Source organism: Eurosta solidaginis, chromosome 1 (genome assembly GCF_040869045.1).
Source record: "Eurosta solidaginis isolate ZX-2024a chromosome 1, ASM4086904v1, whole genome shotgun sequence".
In the NCBI taxonomy this organism is placed as follows: domain Eukaryota; kingdom Metazoa; phylum Arthropoda; class Insecta; order Diptera; family Tephritidae; genus Eurosta; species Eurosta solidaginis.
In genome coordinates this window covers 36,305,262-36,332,274 of record NC_090319.1, presented here as the reverse complement: position 1 = coordinate 36,332,274, position 27,013 = coordinate 36,305,262, and the positions used below count along the sequence as shown (strand labels likewise).

Genomic DNA, 27,013 nt, shown 5'->3' with positions numbered 1-27,013 from the left:
GTTCGATGAGCATCTTAAATATACAGAGGCAAAAATATCAAAAAAAAATGGATTTATGTTCCGGACATGCAGGCACGTCAGCAAATATTATAAAATTATGGTTTATAGGTCCATTATAGAACCTCATTTCATATACTGCCCTACGATATTATTCATGTTAGCCGACTCGAACATCGCAAAACTACAGGTGAAACAAAATAAAGCAATGCGGTTTATTTTTAGAAAACGATATGATACCCCAATACATGAAATGCTAGAAAGTTTAAATTGGCTGAGTGTAAAGCAACTCATTGTATACTACACTCTAAAATTCATATACAACATGAAACTAGGCAACCTGCCGAAATTTCGTCTGCCAGCTGTTCGAACAGAATTCGACAGGAACAATATATACTACGAGGGATTGAGAGAGTACAACGATCTACCATCTGAAATAAAACAATGTCCAAATATCAATAAATTTAAGAAATTATTATATAACTATTGCAAAGCACTACCATTTAGATAATGATCTCATACATACATGTACCTAATTTTGGTCTACAAGACCGTAAATAAATAAATAAATAAATTTGCCTTTGTAAGGAAATTATGAAACGATTCAATTTCGAAGACGAAAAATTCCACCTTTTGAAATATTTTGATGCAAAAAATATTCAATCTAGTCAAATGACAACGATTGTTCCCTTACTTAAAGCTTTTCCATTTCACAAGACTTCCATGGAAATTCTTAACAACGAATGGCGATCATTAAGGTTATATGATAAGGAAAAAATATAAAAGATATTTTCCGACGATATTCTTAAAGGATGAATAAAATTGGGAACTGAAGAAATTTGTTTGAAAATTTAAGTAAATAAAGTTCTCCTTAGCAATATTAACTCACAGTTATGCAGCCGCAGAAAGGTCGTTCTCTATATTGAACGACATAAAAACCGCCAAGCGTAATGGATTAAAAATTTCAAGCATTTCTATCGGACGGACTTTATTTCAGCCTCCAATTGAAATAATAAAATTTTATAAAAAATTAAAATTTGTAGGTGATTTTTTCCTTGTATTTAATAACACCCATATGGCACTAGATTTTTCTTTTGTTTCTTTCTGACAATATTTTGAAAAATTTGTGCACAAATTCAATACAAGAAATAAATTTGTTTATGAAAGAAAGTAGTAGTCATCTACTCGCAAATATTTTCCTGCGCTACTTACATCATTTTTATAATTTTGAACGAAAATAAAAAAGTTTTCAGTAAACGATAACATGCCAGTGTGGCAGAAAAATACTGGTACATTGGAAAATTGTTGTTGTAATTAGACGTATCTTTAAAGTTTCCTCAGTATTGCAAGCTCAAAATACAGAAAAAAGTAAGTATCATATAGGCATAAGCTATATATATACAAATTTACATTAATTTTTTTGTTTTGTTTACATTTTTTTTTTAAGTGTTATTCCCGCGAAATGTGCTTTATTTGTTTTACAATAAAATATGAATTGTTTTGTACAAATATAAAGTGTAGCTATTGTTTTCTTGAAAAAAAAAATCTACCAACTTCTACCACTATTTTAATTTTTCGTCTACCAACATTCTCTTTTTAAAGGTCCGTGCACTGCTTTAATGGAAGCGATCTTAAGAATTTTTAGCATATGTCCAAAAATATCGGGAGAGGTGTGAACCGAATGAGGGGCCCATTACTGATACTTAACATAGACTTGACTTGAGAACTGTCACTTACAGTTCTGTTAAATGAACATTGCATGTTACTGATTACTCAAAACTTAGCAACACTAAACTTGACTTAGAAGTCTGTTGAATTTAGATTTTCTATGTAATTTCTAAGTGACGTTTACATTTTCAGATGCCATTTTTTTGTTTCCATTTCATTTTGACATTTTTTCATACAAATTGACATTTATTGATTATGATGCCACAATGTATACGCTAAGTGGAGAATAATCGTGGCTAACACCCCTATTATGAATTTTCATACGATAGACGATAAACGCTTCCTAGCGTATCGTAAAAAATCAGCTTTCATATTGCGATTTCCACACGCCCGATAGATGTACTATTGTGAATGACAGCAAAGTTTTGTTTTCAAATTTTTGTGAATCTATACGAAACAGATAGCAAAACAAAACGTAAATACTACAATTCATTTGTCTTGTACGTAAAAGCGGCAAAAGTTTTTAAAAGCTGTTATAATAAAATGTTTTATGCAACCTCTGTTACCTTTTATATAAACTCAAATGAACAAATTGACGAAACTTGCATAGATTCCACATAAAGAAGAAAATTGAGACAAAGAGGATGAATACAATAAGAGCCGTCACTCGTTATTTTGTGGCGAGTATCTCGCTGGAAATTGAAAAAATTGATGCCGAATGTTTTCTGAGAGGGACATTTTTAATTGTCTCGCATTTATCCATGCCGTGTAGGCCCCTTGTGCAACTGTGATTTTTCGAAAGAGAATTAAATAAATTAATTAAATACAGTTGAAAAATAAACACAAATACCCCACGAAAATGTATAGAAGACATTTATAAACATCTCGCCCAAAAAAAAAGTATCGACTACCTCTCAGTATATATCGAGTAAATGCCAAAAATATAACGAGTGACGCCTCTTATTGTATTTATCCTCTTTGATTGAGAGATCATTCCAATCTTCTTGAAATGAACTCTACATGTAAGTACTTGACATACTAAAAATAAAAAAAGTTTAATAAACAAAATTGATGTCAGAGTATGTCTTAACAGAAATAGAAGGCAGTTTGCGCGCCCGTAAAAATAGGCCATCCATCTCAAATATTTTGAAGGTTTGTGCCACTTTAAGGCTTCTTGCCCAGGGTGTTGCAACAGAGTGTTGGGAATGAGGCTGTAGTTGGATTATTTTGGATTATGTAATAATTGTATATTTACTTTTATTTAAATAGTTCCCAACGTATCGTGGAAAAATTTATCAGCGATAGCTAGCGTAGAAAATTGAACAGCGTATGCGATAGTTAGCGTATGGCAATACCACGATAAACGATAAACGCTAACGATCGAGTTTCACACGCTAGAATTTATTTCATAATACGGTAGAACAGATTGCAAGCGTTTATCGTGTATCGTACGAGTTCATAATAGGGGTGTAAGTTGTTAAGTTTGCGTCAAGTCAAGTCAAGTCTATGCTAAGTATCAGTAATGGGCCAAGGCGAATCCATACCAGGTGGTGGCAAAGCGAATTCAACCAATTCGCCGTGCAGAAGAATGTCAAGTAAAAAGAAAATTTTCATTGATTTCGATTAACTGACATATTGCTGTACAAGGCTTTGTATGGAAAATTATCAAGAACAAGCAATCAGCTGTTTTGATAACACCACCTCTACAGAATTCGCCTTGGTAATGGGCCCTTTAGCCTTTCACACAGTAAATTCCATGGCGCAACGATACAAGGTGGCAGCATGGGACAGCTGATTATAAAGTTTTTTATTTGATTTGGTACATCAACTTCCGGCGCAGTACGATTTTGACATTTGTCCAACGAATTTACAAAAACAAAGTACATAGAATTTTTATATATGTTTGTAGTTATGTAACCATGCTGCCACCTTGTATCGTTTCGCCATGCCAACAACAAAATATCCCACATTGTTCCACAATTGTTAGTATGACAGAATGAGATGGCCTAATTGAAATGTCCGATCCATATATGCTTGCCTTTTCTTACATGCTATGTAGTCTCAAATACGTCACAAAAATTTTCTGCGAATCCGCCATTTGTTGTTTTCAGCATTGTTTACTATATAGTTTGGCAGCTTAAGTAGAGGTTATGTTGCGAATAGAGTGGAAGGCAGTGGACTAGGCAGTCGAATGTCATATAATGAAGGAATGGTGTTCGGAGATTTTTCAAAGTCAAAAAAAAAATGATAAAAGCTTTAATATAAATAAAACTATTGTTTTAATAACAACAAAAACGCCATATATATTCTGTAAACATAAATTTGTAAGGATTATCTCACTTTAAAATTTGAATTAAATAATCTAAAGTTTTGTTTTGAAACTGAGTCGAGAACTGTGCGTGTGAATGTTCGAATTTTCACCGATCAGCTGTTAGTTGCGCTACTTGGTAAAATTTACAATGCCGAGAACGTACCGCATTGAAAAAGTTGCAAATTTCCAAATAAATAATAGAAGAAAGTGTTTTAGGTCTGTATAAAAGTTAAAAGTGTACATTTTTCATAAAGATACATAACTCACAACAATATCAGCAAAAGCAATCTCTAAATTTGGTGGTGTAACGTGTGTTTGTATCTAGAACCAATTCTGAGAAGCCGTCATTGCTATTGAGAAGTAAATTTTGAGCAGACAAGCGTGGATCTAATTTATTATAATTATTAAATTAAGTACAATTATAAAACTGACCTAGAAGAGAAAGAAGCTTGGTAAGTGCAGACTTTCAACGTATTGCAACAATTTTAGATTTTGTAAAAAGATTTGCAGAAACCTACAAGCCAAGGCAGCGATTTAGTTTAGCACCCCCCCGAGTTCGCGGTTTAACTTCGTATCAAATGAAAGAGGGAGTTCTCCCGGTCACAAATAGATATATTTTAAAGTGCGCAAACTTATAATTTAAAAGTTATTTATTGTTAAAGTTTGCTAATTTCTATACAACTTTTATATGTGTATACGTATATATATTTTATGACATTACAAATCTGTGCTGCCACATCTAAAAAACCGAACTAGTGCATAATCGAAAAATAACTCATAAAAATACCTTTCATCTGATGTATTATATCTTTAACTTTTTTAGTCTTTATTTACCAAAAATTTAAAAAAGCTCTTTTTTGCATTCGTGAACGAGCTGATATTACCTTATAACTTTTATGTTTATTGCATGGTACAATACCATGTACCATTGTACCATGGTTTATTGTTATGTTAGCCGATCCAACCACGGCTGCGCCATGCACAGTAATTCTGCGCAGAAGGTTGTACTATGCAGAAGGACATCACCGTGGCCGCTTCACAAGGCAGTCGGTTCTATGTACCGGAGCGACTCGGGATTTTTCCCGACCAAGGACTGTCATTTCAGTGTGACCCCATTTAATTTGTTTCGTCTCTCCCACAAATTGTCATCCTCCCAGCAGCTCTTTGCAGCAGGACTGCTACATATTCTCTTACTCCGGGAAGGTATCGAACCCAATCCGGGTCCGTCTCCTGACCCCGGTCCTGAGAAATGGTTTTGCTGCATTTGCCAGAAAAGAATCTTTTTAGGACGGTCATACTCTGTTCAGTGTGTCTCGTGCAAGGGATGGTTGCATCGGACAGGTTGTTCTGGGCTTGATCCCAAAACCCGACGTCCACTTAACTTTTATAAATCTTTTGTGGCTCCTTGCTGCTCACGCCCAAGGGCGTCCCGTAGTCTACGCCTAAGCGCCCCCCCCCCCCCCCCCCCCCCCCACTACCTTCCAGCAGCCTCGCTGCTCAGCAAGCCACAACGAGTACCCGCTGCTGCTCGCGCCCTACGGCGCCAACAACTCAAACAGCTGATACCACTCATAACTACTACCTTCGTAGTAGAGCTGGTAGCAATTCTGAGCATCAGCCCCTGCCCCCGTCTTCTCCCCCCTCTTTTCTGGCAGCAATCATGCAGGTCAGGGAAACAGACTTAATCCCTACCTCCGTTTGCACCGTCTGCCAGCACAGAATATATAGGTTTGCGACATCCGCTCAATGCAGCTCCTGCCTTGGGTGGTGCCACTTTCCTAGATGTTCTGGTCTCTTCGACGGGTTTCATCGCGCCATGTTGCCAGGTCGTAAACCCAAATCATCCGGGTACCCCAATGCTTGCCCAAGGGCGCCCAGTCCCAAGGCCACAACAGCAATTGCGTCCTGGCCTTCCACAACCTAGGCGTAGTCACCCGTCACTTACCCCTAGAGTGGCGGCGTCACCCCTCATGCACTTCAGAATTCTGCAGTTAAACTGTAATGGACTAACTGGGAAGATTACGGAGATAGTCGATTTCATGAAGCGGCACAACATCCGCATTGCGGCCTATCTGTTCGGTCAGACGATGCAAATCTAGAAATCATCAACATCTACATCCCTCCTGTCACCTGTTGCCCCAGTGGATACCGCTCTAATATCGAGGCCTTACTCACTGGAAGCAATCGCATTATCTTAGGCGATTTCAATGCCCATCATGACCTATGGCATTCAAACTTGCGGGCGGACAGTAGAGGTGAGATGTTGGCGGATCAAATAGAAGAAACGACGTTCTGCACAATAAACGGAGACGCCCCCACACGTATGGTAGGAAGCTGTCTTAGCTCGCCAGATATCTCAATCGTGAGCGCAGAACTCGTAAACTGCGTCAACTGGCAGCCGATGGTAACATTGGCATCCGACCACCTGCCCATACTTATTTCGTTCGAACGTACCGCCGACTTCATCGTCACCGAAAAACGCACTTTCATAAACTTCAAAAAAGGAAAGTGGGAAGAATATAAATCTGCAACAGACAGCAGCTTTGCTGCCCTCCCTATCCCGACTGATGCCCGCCAAGGGGAGCGTGCCTTCCGTAAGGTCATTGAATCCGCCTCGGCACATTTCATTCCCGCCGGGAGAATTCCCGAAATCCGGTCCACTCCCCGGCGGAGGCCGCGAGCTTTGCGAGGGAACGCGACCTTATAAGACAGTTTGATTCAGGCGACCCCCAAAGAAGGGATATAAACCAAGGCATCAGATTGCTTGTGGACGAACACAAGCGGGCGAAATGGGAAGAGCACCTAAGAGGTTGTAACCTCTCTACCGGTGTAGGTAAACTTTGGTCCACCGTAAAGTCCCTATCGAATCCGACTAAGCACAATAACAAAGTTTCCATCGCCTTTGGCGATAAGGTGCTGTCGGATACGAAAAAATGCGCGAGTGCTTTCTGCCGGCAATATATAATGCATCCTACGGTTAACAAAGATAGACGGAGAGCCAATAGACACGCACATAAACACAAATTCAGCGCGCCACCAGTCGCCATCACCGCTAGAGAGGTTGAGGACGCCATTGGTCGCGCTAAACCAGGCATGCTTAACCAACGAAACGATATCATTTCGTTACGATAATCAACGTTAATAAACGAAACGAAGTCATTTCGTTTCGTTTATTAACGTTAAGATCGTCAAATTAACGAAATGATTTCGTTTCGTTTTCTGCCATATCAAAACGAAATCAAATCGTTTATGTTGATTATTAATTTCAAACTATGCTGGCAAAGCTGATTTATGGCGGAGTCATTAAAGGTGAAAGCATTATCCAAGCTGATTGCAACTTTTCTCATGAATTTTGACAGTACGAACATTTCTCAGAGTATTTTTGACATTACCACCAACGAATTACACAAACAAATTACATAGAGTTTGTGTGTGTATGTGCGCTCGTTGTTGCCACCTTACGGCTTCACCATGGCTATAGCATTGCCAGCACAATTCAAACATAAAGTATCACGTTTTTGTTAACGTTTTTAACGATAACGAAAGCTTTTCGTTTCGGTTAAAAACGAGATACAATTTATCTTGATAATTTCTTTATCGATAATATTTCGAAGTGTTTCAACGGAAACGGTGGAAATTTTTTGATAAACGATTAGCTTAACGTTAAGGTGCATCCCTGCGCTAAACCATCCAAAGCAGTGGGCCCAGACGGCATAGCCATGCCGATGCTTAAAAACCTAGGGAAAGAGGGTTTCAAATATTTAGCGCATGTCTTCAACCTGTCTCTTTCCACCTTTGTCATACCCGAGAAATGGGAAATGGCCAAGGTGGTCCCGCTACTAAAGCCTGGGAAACCAGCCAACATAGGTGAGTCATATCGTCCGATATATCTCCTATCGCCAGTGGCAAAGACGCTTGAAGCCATTTTGCTCCCTTATTTCCAAGCACATTTGCAGCTAGCCCCTCATCAGCATGGCTTCAGAAAACTCCATAGCACTACCTCCGCGCTAAATGTCATTAGCACCCAGATAAATTGCGGTTTGAATCAATACCCTCACCATAGAACAGTACTCGTAGCGCTAGACCTATCAAAAACCTTTGATACGGTCAACCATGGCTTGTTACTGCAATACCTGGAAGGGTCTACCCTTCCCCCATGTCTTAAAAGGTGGACCGCAAATTATCTGGGTGTCCGGCAGGCATCGGTGCAATTCAGAATCGAAACATCAAAACCAAGGAGAATTAAACAGGGGGTGCCACAGGGTGGTGTCCTATCCCCACTTTTGTTTAATTTCTACATATCTAAGATACCTTCACAACCAGAAGGAGTCACAATCGTTTCCTACGCCGGTGACTGCACAATAATGGCCACAGGCCCAGGCCCAGAGATCGATGAGCTATGCAATAAAATAAACGGCTATCTCCCTGATCTCTCCAGTTTTTTCGCCTCGCGAAACCTGGCATTGTCACCGACTAAATCTTCCGCGACCTTATTTACAACATGGACGCCCCAAATGTCGACCATATTGAACATCCACGTCGATGGCACTACGCTACCGACTGTCCTACACCCCAAAATCTTGGGTGTGACGTTTGATCAGGATCTACATTTTGGTGCGCACGCAACCGCAATTGTTCCGAGAATTCAGAGCCGTAATAAAATCATCAAGTCCCTTGCTGACAGTACCTTGGGAAAAGATAAAGAAACGCACATGACCACATACAAAGCAATTAGCCACCGATTACGCGCTACGCGTCACCCATATGGTCGCCAAGCCTAAAAACTACCCACTGGAAGAAACTACAGGCCTGCCAAAATACTGCTCTTAGAATCGCCACGGGCTGTCTTCTTATGTCCCCAGAACACCATCTGCATAATGAGGCGAGAATACTCCCCATCAGGGAGAGAAAGGAGATGCTGACCAAACAGTTTCTGTTGAATACCCAGAAACCTGGGCATCCCAACAGACATCTAATTGACGAACCAGCACCGCCTAGGGGCCTAAGGAGTCATCTCCGTAAGCATTTTGAGGAAATACGGCACCTGAGAACCCAGCCGTATGAAGCGAAAAAACAAGCAGGTCCTTGGTGAACTCCATAGACAGGCGTCGGACCCTTATGTCGGGAATTGCCCGGTGAATCCAGTACTTGAAGAAAAATATCCAGAACTCGCGGAAGAGGAACGCATACTCCCCAGGGAAACGCGTGTAACTCTTGCTCAACTTCGTTCTGGATACTGTAACAGGTTAAACTCTTACCTATCCAGAATCAACCCCGACATACAAAATGTATGCCCCGCTTGCAATGTGTCCCCACATGACACCAACCATCTCTTTAATTGTAATGTGGAAACAACGCCTCTAACACCCCTTTCCTTATGGTCCACCCCTGTTGAAACGGCAAGTTTCCTTGGACTCCCCTTAGAGGATATTGATGACAATTTGTGATCGATCGCGGCTATTAGGTGGGGCGAGCATTGCTACAACAACAACAACAACATCACCGTGGCGGTAGCCACGGTTATACCACACACCCGGACTTGGCATGGCGTAGCCCAGGGTTATTTTTTATAAGCGCGCCCGAAGGCCGCCAACGCAGAAAGGTGTTCTGCGCAAAAATACTATGGATCCGACCCCCGGTTTCGGAGGTACCCGTGGGTCTTTTTTCGGTTTTTCGTTAATATCTTTTGAACGCGTAAATTTCGATATTTTTGGTAGCGTATTAGCAGTCGACCCTTCAACTAGACTATTACCAAGGTTTTGAAAGATGTGTAAATTGTAATTTAAAGTGCTATAGAAAGTTGCTAAATTTGCAAACTTTAACAACAAATAACTTTTAAATTATAAGTTTGCGCACTTTAAAATATATATATTTGTGATCGGGACAGCTCCCTCTTTCATTTGATACCAAGTTTTACCCCGAACTCAGGGGGGGGGGGGGGGTGCTATTCTAAAATTTTCCCGGTATCCATGGTAAAATAAACTTGGCCAATTTTATCGAAACTATTTATGATGTAAATGTTTATTTGGCAGGCGAGGCTCTGGCGACTCTAAGTTTCAAGGAACTAGGGGCGGGGGCAGTATGGCATAGAAGGTTCAATGTGGTAATTTTAAATCATTCACGGCAAGATCGAGCTTGTAAAAAGAACCATCAACGTCAACGGTAAAAGTCTATTTGAGGGGTCGACTGCTATACGCGTCAAAAAATATCGAGAGAGGTGTGAAAAAACGCGTATTGACCTTCACAACCATAATCCGAAGGCGGAAAAGAAACATTTTATCTCTGTCCGGAGATATTTGCAGTTGAAGTTGGCGATTTTAATGTGGTTGTTGTAATATTGTACCCACAAAATAGCATAAGTGTTTTGCGCGGATATAGTTTTAGTCTGCAAACCGGTGTTGGACCCACCCGGGGTAATTTTTTATAAGCACGTCCGAAGGCCGCCAACGCAGAAAGGTGTTCTGCGCAAAAATACTATGGATTTCACCCCCCGTTACAAAGGTACCCGCGGGTAATTTTTCGGGTTTTCGTTAATATCTTTTGAATGATTTTCAGCCTTCGGATTATTAATACTGATATCAAGACGCGTCGTTAGACACCTCTCGATATTTTTGGAAGCGTATTAGCAGTCGACCCCTCGTCTAGACTATACCAAAATAAATACTGTTCTTCCGCCTACTTGTTTATTTGGAGTATTTCGTTCTGACTCTCCACCGCCGGCCGAGATACGCGAAGTACACTCCCCCTAGGTTAGGGGCTAAGAATATACCCGCGGCAGGTATGCCTGTCGAAAGAGGCGATTAAAATACCAAATTGATTTAAGGGGTTGTCAGCGCAAAATATATAGCTTCTCCAAGCTGTTGTTGTTGGTCGCCATTTTTCGGTCACTAGATTTTTGCTGGGATGGTTCCTATTCTAAGCTAACGCGGAAATTCAAAATTTTATTTCGTTTCGGAGATATTTGCAAACAAAATTGAAAATTTTCATGTGGTTGTTGTTGTAAAAGTGTTTTGCGCGGATAAAGTTTTGGTCTCCAAACCGGTGTTGGACGCACGCAGGGTAATTTTTATAAGCGCGGTCGAAGGCGCAAAAATACTATGGATCCCACCCCCGGTTTCGGAGCGCTCCGGACCATTTTTCGGTTTTTTGGAAATAACTTTTGACAGAAATAAAATTTTTAATTTGCGCTCTCGTATTCGTGGTCCTGAATTCAAAACGCATCTTTTGACACCTCTCCCGATACATTTTGGTCGGGTTTTAGCAGTTGTAGCTAAAGTAAACAATTACCTGGTTGGCTTCCATTAGCTAAACAAATTATTTTGCTGTTGTGGTTGGCTTCCATTAGCTAAACTTTGAGTGTATATCGTGTACATTCCCTGGTCTAAAACTTTTTCCGCGAATTTAGCTGCAGACTAATTTTGGAGCATTAAATATTGCCGAATATATATAATTTTTGCAGGTAAATATAAAACGTTCATAGTGCTGAAAATCTTTTAACTTTGCTACGAACATGCGATTTCAGCTTTATGTCAATTTCCGGAGTAGAAACTAAAACTAAAGCCCTAAACGAAGTTTTAACTGTGGCTATGCAAGCACTGACTTGTATAAAGAGGACCCAAATACAGATAAGAAATAAGTGGTACGACCGAGAATTAACAAACCTGCATAAAAGAAAAATATAATCTTATAAAACTGCTCGAAATACTGGATTTTGGGACGAATATAACGTCATTAAGAAAATATATAAAAGAACCATAATTTATAAAAAAAAAGAAATACATGGAAGATAGAGTAAATCATAACAAAGGCGATATCAAACGTATGTGGAAGTGTCTAAAAGACCTCGTCGAACTTAATGATGTTAAAAAACATATCACTAAAATTGTAATTAACGGTGAATGCCTGGAAAATGAATATGATATAGCTAATGCCCTAAATAACTTTTTTATACAAAGTATTGTTGAAATTAATGATAGCATCGAAGAAATTGTAAATGGGGATGAAATAAGCGCAAATCATAGTAATCCATTTGAAACATTTAAATTTACTGACATTGTAGTGGACGATATTATTATTATCACAAAATCACTTAAAAACAAATATGGCGGCGACAAGCTTTTATCGGAGGGTGTCGTTAAAGATGCCATGACATATACTGCTAATTTCTACAAAGACATAATTAACGAATCCTTAAACAGCGGTATTGTACCTAGTTACTGGAAAATTTCAACAATAATACCTGTTGAAAAAGTAAAAAATACAATGAAACCTGAGGAACTACGTCCAATTAACACGTTACCTACAGATGAAAAAATTATGGAGACAGTGGTGAAGGATCAACTTGTGGCATACTTAGAGAAGCACAATGTGATTATCCCAGAACAATCGGGATTCAGGAAGAGCCATTCTTGTGAAACAGCGTTGAATATGGTAATTGCAGATTGGAAAGAAGACATGGCGGACAAAAAATTTACGGTGTCTGTCTTCTTGGATTTAAAACGGGCTTTTGAAACTGTCGATAAATCTGAGCTATTGGACGTTATGTTTAAAATTGGTATAAGAGGAAAGGCGTTGGAATGGTTCCGGAGTTATTTGGGTGACAGAAAACAAAGAACGATAATTGGAAAGGAGGTTTCATCAGTGGTGGATGTTAACATTGGTTTACCACAAGGCTCGGTCTTGGCGCCAATATTGTTTACATTGTATATCAATGATATCAAAATATGCTTAAAATATTGTAAAATACGTATATTTGCGGATGATGCATTGCTTATCATAAGTGAAAAATATGCAGAATGTGCCATGCTGAAAGTACAAGAAGACCTGGACTCGCTATACAAATGGTTATGCCTTAGAAAACTGAAATTAAATGTCGAAAAAACTAAGTTCATGATATTTTGTAAAAACACTAATATCATAAGTAACAATAGTTTAAATAATATTACGCTGAAGATAAAAAACATGGAAATCCAAAGAGTAGACAAAATTAAGTATTTAGGAGTTTTGATTGATGATAATCTAAATTTTGGAGAGCATGTAACTTATCTGGAAAGGAAAATTGCACAGAAAATAGGCTTCATGTATAGAACATGTAAACATATCAGTCAAAGTCATAAAATATTGGTATATCGTTCATTTATTGAACCACACTTTATTTATTGTCCTACTATTCTGCTATTAAGTAATGATATATATATTAAGAAACTTCAAATACAGCAAAACAAGGCAATGCGATTTATTTTAAAATGTCCTCCAAGAACGCCAAAAATTGTAATGCTCAATAGATTAAACTGGCTTAGTATTAAACAGTCAGTTAGTTATTTCACATTGAAATTTATACACCAACTTAGGTTAGGAATGTTACCGAATTACCTGAGTAGTAAAATACATTATAATCATGAAATCCACAATTATTGAACAAGAAATTGCAATAATATAAGACTGCCTAGAATAAGAACTGAGTTCGCCAAAAGGTCTCTTGAATATTTAGGGTATAAAATGTATAATGAGTTACCTTCTGATTTGAAAGACTGTGAAAATATTAGTAAGTTCAAAGAAAAATTGTTTTTATATTGTACGTCACTAAATGTGACATGAGTATTTATGTTTAATCTCTTATTTTAACCTAAACTAGGTCTTAAAGACCGTAATAATAAATAAATAAATAAATAAAATAAAAAATCTGAATAGGTGTGATATTTGCACATATTTTTCGCAAATCCATTTACAAGCAACAATTGTTTCCTCATTAAACAATAAATACAAGATATCTATGTCGGACATTTTTCAATGCCAATCTTTAGCTCTTTGAGTCATGGTTTCGCATTCTTTATTGCTTAAAATAGAGCTTATAAAGGATTTATCGTTGGTATTACTAAATACTTAATTTTTGCTTTGTTGTGTTGCCCTAAAAACTTCGCCTAAATGTAGGTCCTGATAGAACGTCACATTCAGTATTTTTGGGTGTAGGACAATCGGTAGCGTAATTTCATGGATGTCCAATATTGCTGGCACTTGGCATGTCCAGCCCCAGCGGGTTAGGGCTGGAAAAGCTAATGACCTTCACACCTCATCTATAAAAAGTCAGTAAGCTCCGCACTGGCTTAACCCGTGGGTACTGTAACACGTTAAACTCTTACTTATCCAGACTGAACTGAATCACCTGATATATGTCCAGCATGCAATTAACACAACATGACACAAATCGTCTATTCAATTATATTGAGGAACCATCCCCACCTAGAGCAAACTTTCCCCCCAGCGGGTAAGGGGGTAAGAATATACCCGCGGTAGGTATGCCTGTCGTTAGAGGCGACTAATATACCAGATTCAAGCGATGTGTAGCGCAACCCTTCAGGTTGCCAGCGCAATATATAGCTTCTCCAAACCTAATGGTCAACCTCACCTATCGGCGGCGAATCCTGTTTCACTAACAGACGAGGCTATGGCGACCCCAAGCTCCTCATGGAACTTGGGGGTGGGGAGGGAGGGGATGGCCTGAAGCTTTAATGTGGCCACATATATCGTTCCCGAGATGGTCGGGCTAGCACCTTAATGGTGCTGTGGTACCGGAGCGTACCGGATCTGTATCCGGCAAAGGACCATCACATCGATAACACTCCCCAAAGCCTTCGGGGAGCAACCTTATCGCTACAACAACAACAACAACAGAGCAAACTTTTTATGATCCAAACTTTGGACCTCCGTTGGAAGTCGTGGCAATTCTGATGTGTGAAAAACAAACCATTAAAGGTTATGGCGTATTCTAAAAAAAAAAAATTTAAGTTATCAACCATTATCTGAGTGAACATTTTTTCTTGTATCATTATATTTTATATAACTGCGTATAAATAAGAACAAACTGAACATGTATACTTTTGATTATAAAATAACCATCCAGTTTAATTATAAAACTATTTTTTATATTTAACCCTTAACATGTAATGGATGTTTATCTCTTCGCGTTCATTTGATTGCGAGTTTGCCATCTTCTGGTTGATAAATTATTTGGCATTCTGGAACCTTAAGAATTAAAAAAATTTCCGCATTACATTGTCGTACACATCTTCAGAATTCAACAGTTTAACTTCGCTGCAAAGCATTGTACATAAAGTTTGATATTTACTAAATTCTACTGAATCTTCTGATGCTGTTGTTATTTGTGATGTATGTCGATCTATGGGTGAAGGACTTGTATCAATGGGATTTTCTGTAAATCAAAAGAGGGTTTTAATTACAGCCAAATTTAAATGTTTGTATGTTGTCAGGCATACCGTAGGTGTTGGTTCTCGGAGCGGCGACAGCTGTTTATCGACAGAATCCTCGTAATCGAATCGCATTATCTAAAATTTAATGATTTAACAAATTTGAGAAGATGAGCTTGAACTGAATTAAAAACCACAACGTAGGAGGCTCGTATCCGATAACTTTCCTATTACCAGTACACACTTGAAGCCTGTTTCCTTATTTCATTGCAATCCTACGACTTGCCAATCACAAGCATGACTTCCACCGACGCCCGCTAACAAAAATACTTCATTGTTTTAAGGTTCACCATTAAAAGTATTTTTTTAGTTACAGATGTGTATGCAATTGACAGCTGAGTAGAACTGGATAATAGTCGATAGTCAAATTTGTGCATCGACTTTTAAGGCCAAGTCACAATAAAGTTTTTTATAATGATGCATTCAACGCAACCTTAAGCATGCCGCCCTCAATTCAATTGTTGTATATTCAATTTTTTGTATCTGAAATGCGCAAAGCTTCCATGCTTGAATATGATATGTAGGCCCAGCATCGCCTTCCGTACCGAACATTCTGTGTTGAATTCCCGGGCAAAAAATCAAAAATTTAGAAACAAGTTTTTTCAATTAGTTTCAAAAGTTTTTCTAAGCAGGGTCACCCCTAGACAGTGCTTTGGCTAACATTTACATTTTTTATTCAATATTTAGGCAAGCATATAATTTGGAAAAGGTTAAGTATATCAGCAGTGAAAGCAGAATTTTTACGCTCACGTGTTTGGGTCCACGCTATTTTGGTGTTTCTGAACGTGTCCTATATCAGGTAGGAAATATGAAGAGACGAACCTTTTATAATCTTTGCAGTCAAGAAAATCAAGAATTTAAGCGCAGTGTAGACGACTACGCCAATATTTCAAAATTTGCTCGGGTAGATGTGTGGGACACCGCCTCCAAAAGCTCTTTCTGTCGTGAGGAATCTTCTGAATGTGCAACAGATGCTGAGAGTACGTTCGACAGCTGCCCTTCTGAACTTTCGACTGCAGGTAAGTGTTATTTAATAAAGTTCAATAATTCATTCAGTTCTAGTACCAACCAAACACACAACCAATTGATTGATGTACCTCCCTTCAATTCCATTCAACAAACGCAGATTTCGTCGATGTAGCACATCACAGTCCGTCCTTTCCCTCCACCTTAAATGCAGAGAATACCGTTTTGAATAATGCGGATACTTCCATAACCAACGAAGGAACATTCCCTACAACGAATGAAAATATAATGGCGATACTACAAACAATATTACAGAAGCATAAAGACCTGGAATCTAGATTGACTAAGATCGAAGAAAAGGTGCATAGTGAAATATTTAACTGTTATTTGTGAAACCCTAGTAATTGTAGCCTTAATACTTTGATTCTCATGCATTAATATTTATGCTACCATTTCAGCTTCCAGAATTGGCAGAAGTAATGGCTCAACGTAAAGTCATGTGTGAGGCAAAAGTTCTGATTAAGAAAACGCACAAAATAGTATGCCGTATCAGCGGAGAAATGGAAAATGATACTCACACAGAGCTCTCTATCGTTATGCCACTAACATCGCTGGATTCAGTTTATGACATTGAGAAAAAGTTGGACTCAAATGATTATCAAGAATCAGTGGTATTTTTGTATATTTTCAATTGTGTTTCATAACTTAAATTGATGGTTTTTCGTTATTTAGAAATCATATATCTGTATGCTGAAAGGTGCATCATCAGACATTATTGGAGTAATGAGAAAAATTTTCTCTGACAACGTTCTTTTCAATTTTAACTGGGACGGAGTACAAGGCAAACGATCTTTATCTAAGCTGAAACTCGTGAACAGCATACTTTTTGGTAGTGTAATTTAAATTGATTTTAAATATCATTACTTCCATTGTCCATTCCTATTAATTTAGATGTTTTCAAACTGCAAGACTTGGTCGAATTTGAAGACACCATGAGAAGATGTTTAACGCTGAGCCACAACCGGCATAAACAAAGGCGGTATAAAACAAATAAATCCAGCTCTGCAACAGCATAAACCTACATACCGTAGCTAAAAAAAAATCCTAGATAGCTGCGTTTGACCAAGGAAATAGGACTGTTGTATGAAATACATGAATATTAGTATTCGGACTATACACATACATACCTACATACGTGAATCCACATATTTTTGCTTATTGCGGTTTCCCTCTGATAGTTTCCCGAACTACAACATGCCAAAAGGAAATTAATTGTTATTTTATTTACATATATTCACTTTTTTCTTATTATAAGCTTTTTGTTCTCTTTATTAAAAAAATATTCAACAATCGCGTAAAGTTTGCAACGATTTTCAAAGCAATTTAATATGCAACGAATTTGTACAACAAACGAACAACACACACTGAAATAATCTTGATTAAAAAGTATCTAAGAATCTAATAATTCTAAGCTTTTGCCTACGTTCCTATTCTAAGCTTTTTATACTATAATTAAAAAAATATTCAACAATCGCATAAAGTTTGCAAAGATTTTTAAAGCAATTCAATTGCAATGAATTTGTCAGTTTAACAATTTTTAACCAAAAATTATAAACTAGATGTATAACAAAACAATATTTTGAATATAAACATTTGCTGATGAATTTAACTGACAGTACCAATACCATTTATAAATGGTCCTTATAATTATTGAAATCACATAATTGAAAACAAAAAATTAATGAGTACCTACGTTTATTATTGCAAAATCACGAAAAAAACAAAATTGCATAAAGTAGCCTCAATGTAAAATTATTCCACTGAAAGTATATATCGCATTCTAAACTAAAAAATTTCAAAACTTAAAAAAATTTAAATCGGTATTTAGGTGTAAATCGATCCATTAAAGCTTCGTGAAATAACTTATAGCCAACGTTATCGTTTAGCCTGGTTTCAATCAACATTCAACACAAAGCTACTCTGATTATGAGTTGCAACATTTTTTGGTTTAGGTGCGATATGTAAAATTATATATTTTTGTACACAGTTCTAAAATGTAAAGGAAAAAATTTCTATTTTTCTATTGATTAAATTATTATATAATGATATAGAGAAGCGCCAACACAAATGCAAGTGGTTTCAAACCACTGGTAGGCAATTCACCACTTTAACTGTCAGAAAAAATGTTAAATTGTTCATTTTATGTAAAAAATTCGCAAAGGTGCAATTGAAGTTCTGAAAGCTCGGGAATTTCAATTGAAGTTCAGAATTTTCAATAGAAGTTCAGTAAATTATAATTGAAGCTCAGGAATTTCAACTATAAATAATAAATGTAAGGCGCGATAACCTCCGAAGAGATCTAAGGCCGAGCTTCCCTTCCAATTTGCGTCATGCTCCTCTTGATTTTCCCTACAAATTGGCCGGATGGGACCTACATGATTTTATGCCGACTCCGAACGGCATCTGTAATGCAGATGAGTTTTCACTGAGAGCTTTTCATGGCAGAAATACACCCGGAGCACGCTACCATCACACCACGGTGGCCGCCAAGGAATTTCAACTGCAGTTCAGAAAATTACAATTGAAGTTCAATTATAATTTTCTGAACTACAAAAAGAAATTCTGAACTTCAATTTTAATGTTCTGAACTACAAACATGGTTCAATTATATGGTTGGCTCATCTCATATCAGTTGATTTTATTTATTTCATTGCATGGCCGAAGGGATTCTCAAAAGGAGATGGCAAACTCAAAATGAAATTCTAAGCTTAAATTTTATTTTCTGAACTTGAATTGAAATTTTTGAAATTCAATTGTAACTTTCGAACCTCTATTGCAGCTTTCTGAACACAAGTCAACTTATGCCCCTATTACGGTATATGACTCAACTTAGTTGGGTTGTAATTAAAACAACTCAACTTTCAGACAACTCAACTCCTGTTTGGTATTACGAATTACAACCCTACAAGACAGGTACTCGTTACCTAATCGTCACCGATAACGTGATCACCAATTATCGTCTTAATCACTTCTACATTGCTCTCGTGAAAAAAGTAACACACGCGCTCTCTCAGAATAGTGTACGTGCATATATAATACTTCTATATCAATATCTTCCTAATGTGCAAATTTTCTGTCAATCATTATTTGCTGAAACTGTGCAAATGTATGTTCTGCACATGCGCGGGCTTTGTTAGTGATAGTGAATTGTAGTAGCGTGTGTAAAAAAAGTATTAAAGGGGTTACAACGGGTCACAATCACCTTTACCCAACTTCTGCATACTAATTGTCATAAAATCTCAGTTTAGTTGATTAAAAAATGAAAAGGCCAACAAATACAATACAAGGCCTGCTGTATTTATTATTTAAACATGGGCTGTAGCCATACAAAGTACATTATTTAAATAAATAGTAAAAAAAAAAACAAGGCGAAGAATTCATATTTTTAAAATGAAAAAAGTTCAAATATACATTTATAAAAATATACTTAAACATACATCCCAACAAGCATTTCTTTAAGCGCTTTGAGTTTTTTAATGATGTAAGTTTTTGATAAAGTAAACAAAATATGAGTCCAGTACTTCATCATCATCATCATCATCCTCCTCAACTCCTATTGGAGCATAGGGCCTCGACCACCGACTTAAATCTTATTCTGTTAGGTGCAGTTCTTGTGATGTCATTCCACGTATATCCTGCGTCTTCGAGTTCTTTATCCACAGTTCTGCGCCAAGTTTTCGCAGGTGCACCAGGTCGTCGGCTTCCTTGTGGATTCCATCGCAATGCTTGTCTGGCTATATTTACTGGAGGTCTTCTGAGAGTGTGACCAATCCACGACCATTTACGCTTGGTTATTTCTGTGGTAGCCTTAGGTTGATTTGTTCTAGACCATAAGTCGTCATTTGAAATTCTTTCCGGCCATCGAATTTTCAGGATTCGGCGCAGACATTTATTAATAAAAACTTGTAGACGTTTCTGAATTGAAGTTGAGCTTTTCCACGTCTCGCAAGCATAAAACAGTACTGATTTAACATTCGAATTAAACAGTCGAAGCTTCGTTTTTAAAGATATTTGGCTGGACCTCCACACGTTTGCCAGTTGCCCAAAAACCATTCTTGCTTTGTTTATGCGAGACTGAACGTCCTCATCTGCACCGCTCTTATTTGAGACAATACTACCAAGATAAACAACGGACTCTACACCTTCGATTTCATTTTCGTCAACCGTAAGCGTCAATGGCCTTGATGAAATACTATAGCCGCATCTTATGACTTTGGTTTTCGCTGTATTGATGCTTAGTCCGGCCTCCTTTGCATGTGTGTTGACAGCTTCTAAATTGTGTTGAAGGTCAGTACTTCTGTGGCTTAGCAGACAGACATCGTCTGCATATTCTAAATCCCCTAGCTGAGTGAAAGGCGTCCACTGTACACCGTGTCCACCATTTTCTGCGTTCCTCATAATCTCGTCTAATGCCAAGATAAACAAGAGCGGGGAGAGTATGCATCCCTGTCGCACCCCGCTTTTAATTTCGAAGGGTTCTGAGAGGCGCCCATCGTGACTGACCCGGCACTTAAATTCGGCATACATTGCCTTTATAATGTTGATTATTTTATTGGGCATCCCTCGTTTTCGCAGTATTTCCCAAATATATTTCCTGTCGAGACTATCAAAAGCCTTTTTAAAGTCGATAAAAAGTAAATAAGCTGATGTTCTGTATTCACAGCATTGTTCAACAATGATTCGGACGGTATTTATTAGATCAACACAGGATCGGTTTTGTCTAAAGCCAAACTGATTTTCTCTTAGAGTTCGATACACCGCCTCTTCAATTCGGGACAGTAAGATCGTGGAGAACACTTTGCTAGGAATCGAGAGTAAGGTGATACCTCTGTAGTTGTACTTACTGGCTGCTATTGGTGTTGAAATAATATCAATTTTGTAAATTTTTTTCTAACATACTCATTTTTGTCCGTGCTTTTTTTCGTTTCAAGAAACAAACTAATATCCTAATAAAAACTTATTACTTCCTTACACAGCTGTGTCCGGTGATTATTAAAGATGTCATTGCTAACTAAATTTTCGATGGCAGGTATCGAACCCAATCCGGGTCCTTCTCCTGACCCCGGTCCTGAGAAATGGTTTTGCTGCGTTTGCCGGAAAAGAATCTTTTTAGACGGTCATACTCTTGTCAGTGTGTCATGTGCAAGGGATGGTTGCTCTGGGCTTGATCCCAAAACCCGACGTTCTCATAACTTTTATAAATCTTTTGTGGCTTCTTGTTGTTCACGCCCTCATTACATTATGAGAAAATACCGCACCTGGGAACACAGCCGTATGAAGCTGAAAAACACAAGCAGGTCCTCAGTGCACTCCACAAGCAGGCGTCGGACCTCTATGCCAGGAATTGCCCGGTGGATCTTGTACTCAAAGAACAAAACTAGCAGAGTAGGAATGCACTCTCCCTAAGGAAACGCGAGTCACTCTAGCTCAACTTCGATCTGGTTACTGTAACAGGTTAAACTCTTACCTATCCACAATCAACCCCGACATACAAAACATATGTCCTGCTTGTAATGTGTCCCCACATGACACCAACCATCTCTTCAGCTGTATTGTGGAATCAACGCCTCTAACACACCTCTTATTATGGTCCACCCCTGTTGAAACTTTCTGTTTCCTTGGACTCCCGTTAGAGGACATTTATGACAATTTGTGATCGGTCGCACCTATTGGATGGGGTGAAGCTCTGCTACAACAACAATAGCAGGCGAACAACCCGGAAAGAGAGGCAGGAACTGCATGACCCATCGATCACGAGCCGTTACAGCCAGTTGGCTCACAGGGCATTTATTAGTATAAGGGAGGGAAAAGAGAGGGGAAACACTGGAGCAATACGCCAGGTTTGAGCATCTAAGTTACTGTTAGGAGGTTATAGCACAAGTCGCTACAGGGCAATAATAGACCTCTCGAAAGATAACCTAAGAATCCCAAGAGCTATTCTTACAGGACATTATAGCCTGAACAGCCGTATGCAGAAACTGAGCATACTGTCGAATAACAGATGCCGATTTTGTGATCAATCAGCAGACGGCGGACCATATCCTCCTAGAATACGACGCAATCTCAAAACGTAGGGCTAAGCTTATGGGCTCACCATGGCCAGTGTATTCCCACATTTAATCCCTCAAGCCAAGAACTCTGCTAGGATTCATCAAAGAAGTCGGCTAGGATGAGGTGCTGTGAAGGGGATGTGCAAGTCACTGCAATCCTCAATAAATTATCTATCTATCTACGTTCCAGTAACAAGCACCATTGATGTACTAAGCCGCTTCCCAAGGCAGTCGGTTCTATGTACCGGAGCGACTCGGGATTTTTCCCGACCAAGGACTGTCATCTCAGTGTGACCCCATTTAATTTGTTTCGTCCCTCCCACAAATTGTCATCCTCCCAGCAGCTCCTTGCAGCAGGACTGCTACATATTCTCTTACTCCGGGAAGGTATCGAACCCAATCCGGTTCCGTCTCATGACCCCGGTCCTGAGAAATGGTGTTGCTGCATTTGCCAGAAAAGATTCTTTTTAGGACGGTCATACTCTGTTAGTGTGTCTCGTGCAAGGGATGGTTGCATCGGACCGGTTGTTCTGGGCTTGATCCCAAAACCCGACGTCCACGTAATTTTTATAAACTTTTGTGGCTCCTTGCTGCTCACGCCCAAGGGCGTCCCGTAGTCTACGCCTAAGCCCCCCCCCCCCCCCCCCCACTACCTTCCAGCAGCCTCGCTGCTCAGCAAGCCACAACAAGTACCCGCTGCTGCTCGCGCCCCACGGCGCCAACAACTCAAACAGCTGATACCACTCATAACTACTACCTTCGTAGTAGAGCTGGTAGCAATGCTGAGCATCAGCCCCTGCCCCCGTCTTCTTCTCCCCCCCTCTTTTCTGGCAGCAATCGTGCAGGTCAGGGAAACAGACTCTTAGTCCCTACCTCCGTTTGCACCGTCTGCCAGCACAGAATATATAGGTTTGCGACATCCGCTCAATGCAGCTCCTGCCTTGGGTGGTGCCACTTTCCTAGATGTTTTGTTCTCCGCGATGGCAACCCCTCGACGGGTTTCATCGCGCCATGTTGCCAGGTCGCAAACCCAAATCCTCCGGGTACCCCAATGCTTGCCCAAGGGCGCCCAGTCCCAAGGCCACAACAGCAATTGCGTCCTGGCCTTCCGCAACCTAGGCGTAGTCACCCGTCACCCCTAGAGTGGGGGCGTCACCCCTCATGCACTTCAAAATTCTGCAGTTAAACTGTAATGGACTAACTGGGAAGATTACGGAGATAGTCGATTTCATGAAGCGGCACAACATCCGCATTGCTGCGATTCAAGAGACTAAACTCACAGCAAGATCTGCATTGCAGACCTGCTCTGGGTATAATGTCCACAGGAAAGACCGCGAGAGCGGAAATGGAGGCGGCCTCGCGTTTATTATACACCACTCTGTGCAATATTATATATTTGATCCTGGCATCGACCGCAGGGACAATGTCTTAGAACGTCAAGGCCTATCTGTTCGGTCAGGCGATGCAAATCTAGAAATCATCAACATCTAAATCCCTCCTGTCACCTGTTGCCCCAGTGGATACCGCCCTAATATCGAGGCCTTACTCACTGGCAACAATCGCATTATCTTAGGCGATTTCAATGCCCATCACGACCTATGGCATTTAAACTTCCGGGCGGACAGTAGGGGTGAGATGTTGGCGGATCAAATAGAAGAAACGACGTTCTGCACAATAAACGGAGACGCCCCCACACGTATGGTAGGAAGCTGTCATAGCTCGCCAGATATCTCAATCGTGAGCGCAGAACTCGTAAACTGCGTCAACTGGCAGCCGATGGTAACATTGGCATCCGACCACCTGCCCATACTTATTTCGTTCGAGCGTACCGCCGACTTCATCGTCACCGAAAAACGCACTTTCATAAACTTCAAAAAAGGAAAGTGGGAAGAATATAAATCTGCAACAGACAGCAGCTTTGCTGCCCTCCCTATCCCGACTGATGCCCGCCAAGGGGAGCGTGCCTTCCGTAAGGTCATTAAATCCGCCTCGGCACATTTCATTCCCGCCGGGAGAATTCCCGAAATCCGGCCCCACTTCCCGGCGGAGGCCGCGAGCTTAGCGAGGGAACGCGACCTTATAAGACAGCTTGATCCAGGCGACCCCCAAATAAGGGATATAAACCAACGCATCAGATTGCTTGTGCACGAACACAAGCGGGCGAAATGGGAAGAGCACCTAAGAGGTTGTAACCCCTCTACCGGTGTGGGTAAACTTTGGTCCACCGTAAAGTCCCTATCGAATCCGACTAAGCACAATAACAAAGTTTCCATCGCCTTTGGCGATAAGGTGCTGTCGGATACGAAAAAATGCGCGAGTGCTTTCTGCCGGCAATATATAATGCATCCTACGGTTGACAAAGATAGACGGAGAGCCAATAGACACGCACATAAACACAAATTCAGCGCGTCACCAATCACCATCACCGCTAGAGAGGTTGAGGACGCCATTGGTCGCGCTAAACCATCCAAAGCAGTGGGCCCAGACGGCATAGCCATGCCGATGCTTAAAAACCTAGGGAAAGAGGGTTTCAAATATTTAGCGCATGTCTTTAACCTGTCTCTTTCCACCTTTGTCATACCTGAGAAATGGAAAATGGCCAAGGTGGTCCCGCTACTAAAGCCTGGGAAACCAGCTAACATAGGTGAGTCATATCGTCCGATATCTCTCCTATCGCCAGTGGTAAAGACGCTTGAAGCCATTTTGCTCCCTTATTTCCAAGCAAATTTGCAGCTAGCCCCTCATCAGCATGGCTTCAGAAAACTCCATAGCACTACCTCCGCGCTAAATGTCATTGGCACCCAGATAAACTGCGGTTTGAATCAATACCCCCACCATAGAACAGTACTCGTAGCGCTAGACCTATCAAAAGCCTTTGATACGGTCAACCATGGCTCGTTACCTGGAAGGGTCTACCCTTCCCCCATGTCTTAAAAGGTGGACCGCAAATTATCTGGGTGGTCGGCAGGCATCGGTGCAATTCAGAAACGAAACATCAAAACCAAGGAGAATTAAACAAGGGGTGCCACAGGGTGGTGTCCTATCCCCACTTTTGTTTAATTTCTATATATCCAAGCTACCTTCACCACCGGAAGGAGTCACAATCGTTTCCTACGCCGATGACTGCACAATAATGGCCACAGATCCAGGCCCAGAGATCGATGAGCTATGCAATAAAATAAACGGCTATCTCCCTGATCTCTCCAGTTTTTTCGCCTCGCGAAACCTGGCATTGTCACCGACTAAATCTTCCGCGACCTTATTTACAACATGGACGGCCCAAATGTCGACCAAATTGAACATCCACGTCGATGGCACTACGCTACCGACTGTCCTACACCCCAAAATCTTGGGTGTGACGTTTGATCAGGATCTACATTTTGGTGCGCACGCAACCGCAATTGTTCCGAGAATTCAGAGCCGTAATAAAATCATCAAATCCCTTGCTGGCAGTACCTGGGGAAAAGATAAAGAAACGCTCATGACCACATACAAAGCAATTAGCCAGCCGATTACGTGCTACGCGTCACCCATATGGTCGCCAAGCCTAAAAACTACCCACTGGAAGAAACTACAGGCCTGCCAAATTACTGCTCTCAGAATCGCCACGGGCTGTCTTCTTATGTCCCCAGAACACCATCTGCATAATGAGGCGAGAATACTCCCCATCAGGGAGAGAAATGAGATGCTGACCAAACAGTTTCTGTTGAATACCCAGAAATCTGGGCATCCCAACAGACATCTAATTGACGAACCAGCACCGCCTAGGGGCCTAAGGAGTCATCTCCGTAAGCATTTTGAGGAAATACGGCACCTGAGAACCCAGCCGTATGAAGCGAAAAAACACAAGCAGGTCCTTGGTGAACTCCATAGACAGGCGTCGGACCTTTATGTCGGGAATTGCCCGGTGAATCCAGTACTTGAAGAAAAATATCCAGAACTCGCGGAAGAGGAACGCATACTCCCCAGGGAAACGCGTGTCACTCTTGCTCAACTTCGTTCTGGATACTGTAACAGGTTAAACTCTTACCTATCCAGAATCAACCCCGACATACAAAATGTATGCCCCGCTTGCAATGTGTCCCCACATGACACCAACCATCTCTTTAATTGTAATGTGGAACCAACTCCTCTAACACCTCTTTCCTTATGGTCCACCCTGTTGAAACGGCAAGTTTCCTTGGACTCCCGTTAGAGGATATTGATGACAATTTGTGATCGGTCGCGGCTATTAGGTGGGGCGAGCATTGCTACAACAACAACAACAACATGTACTAAGCCGACCATCTCGGGAGCTATTGATATGACTACATTGAACCTTCTAGGGATTGAATATTAATAATGGCCGCAATGCGAAAGTCTGCTAAAATTTACCATTCTCCATCGAATGCTAGATATATAACTTTCCACGTTTTGAATCAGTAATGAAAAGAGCAAAATTTACTAAAATTTTAACTAGCTCTGGGTAATAAGGTGTTGATGTCCTCTCTTAGCGCAATGTAATGGCAACGGCGACGCAGAGATAATAATAAAAATCCTATAAATCTACTGATCATAATTAATTAATTCCTCCCTTTCTATGCAGTTGTATGCATACATACATATTGTAACGAATTTACTGCAATTCCCCTTATTTGCAATCTTCTGCTAACGAATCACTAAACTGTTGAATAAATAACGCCACTATTCAATAATGC

The 27,013-nt window shown here is 40.0% G+C and overlaps 1 protein-coding gene across 1 annotated transcript; it reads left to right on the top strand.

Moving 5' to 3' along the window:
* Window positions 1–4,129: 4,129 nt before the first annotated feature.
* Window positions 4,130–19,702, top strand: LOC137251717 (uncharacterized). Its single transcript, XM_067786505.1, has 6 exons — window positions 4,130–4,192; window positions 15,928–16,259; window positions 16,367–16,566; window positions 16,665–16,877; window positions 16,939–17,095; window positions 17,158–19,702. The coding sequence occupies exons 2-6, from the start codon at window positions 16,049–16,051 to the stop codon at window positions 17,280–17,282; spliced, it is 906 nt and encodes a 301-aa protein (XP_067642606.1). The 5' UTR covers window positions 4,130–4,192; window positions 15,928–16,048; the 3' UTR covers window positions 17,283–19,702.
* The last annotated feature ends 7,311 nt before the right edge of the window (window positions 19,703–27,013 follow it).

Bases quoted from the DNA above. Each gene is read 5' to 3' on its own strand.
- LOC137251717 (XM_067786505.1), top strand. From the start codon at position 16,049: ATGAAGAGACGAACCTTTTATAATCTTTGCAGTCAAGAAAATCAAGAA. The intron at 16,567-16,664 runs GTGCATAGTGAA...CTACCATTTCAG, and splicing joins TGACTAAGATCGAAGAAAAG to CTTCCAGAATTGGCAGAAGT. The intron at 16,878-16,938 runs GTATTTTTGTAT...TTCGTTATTTAG, and splicing joins ATGATTATCAAGAATCAGTG to AAATCATATATCTGTATGCT.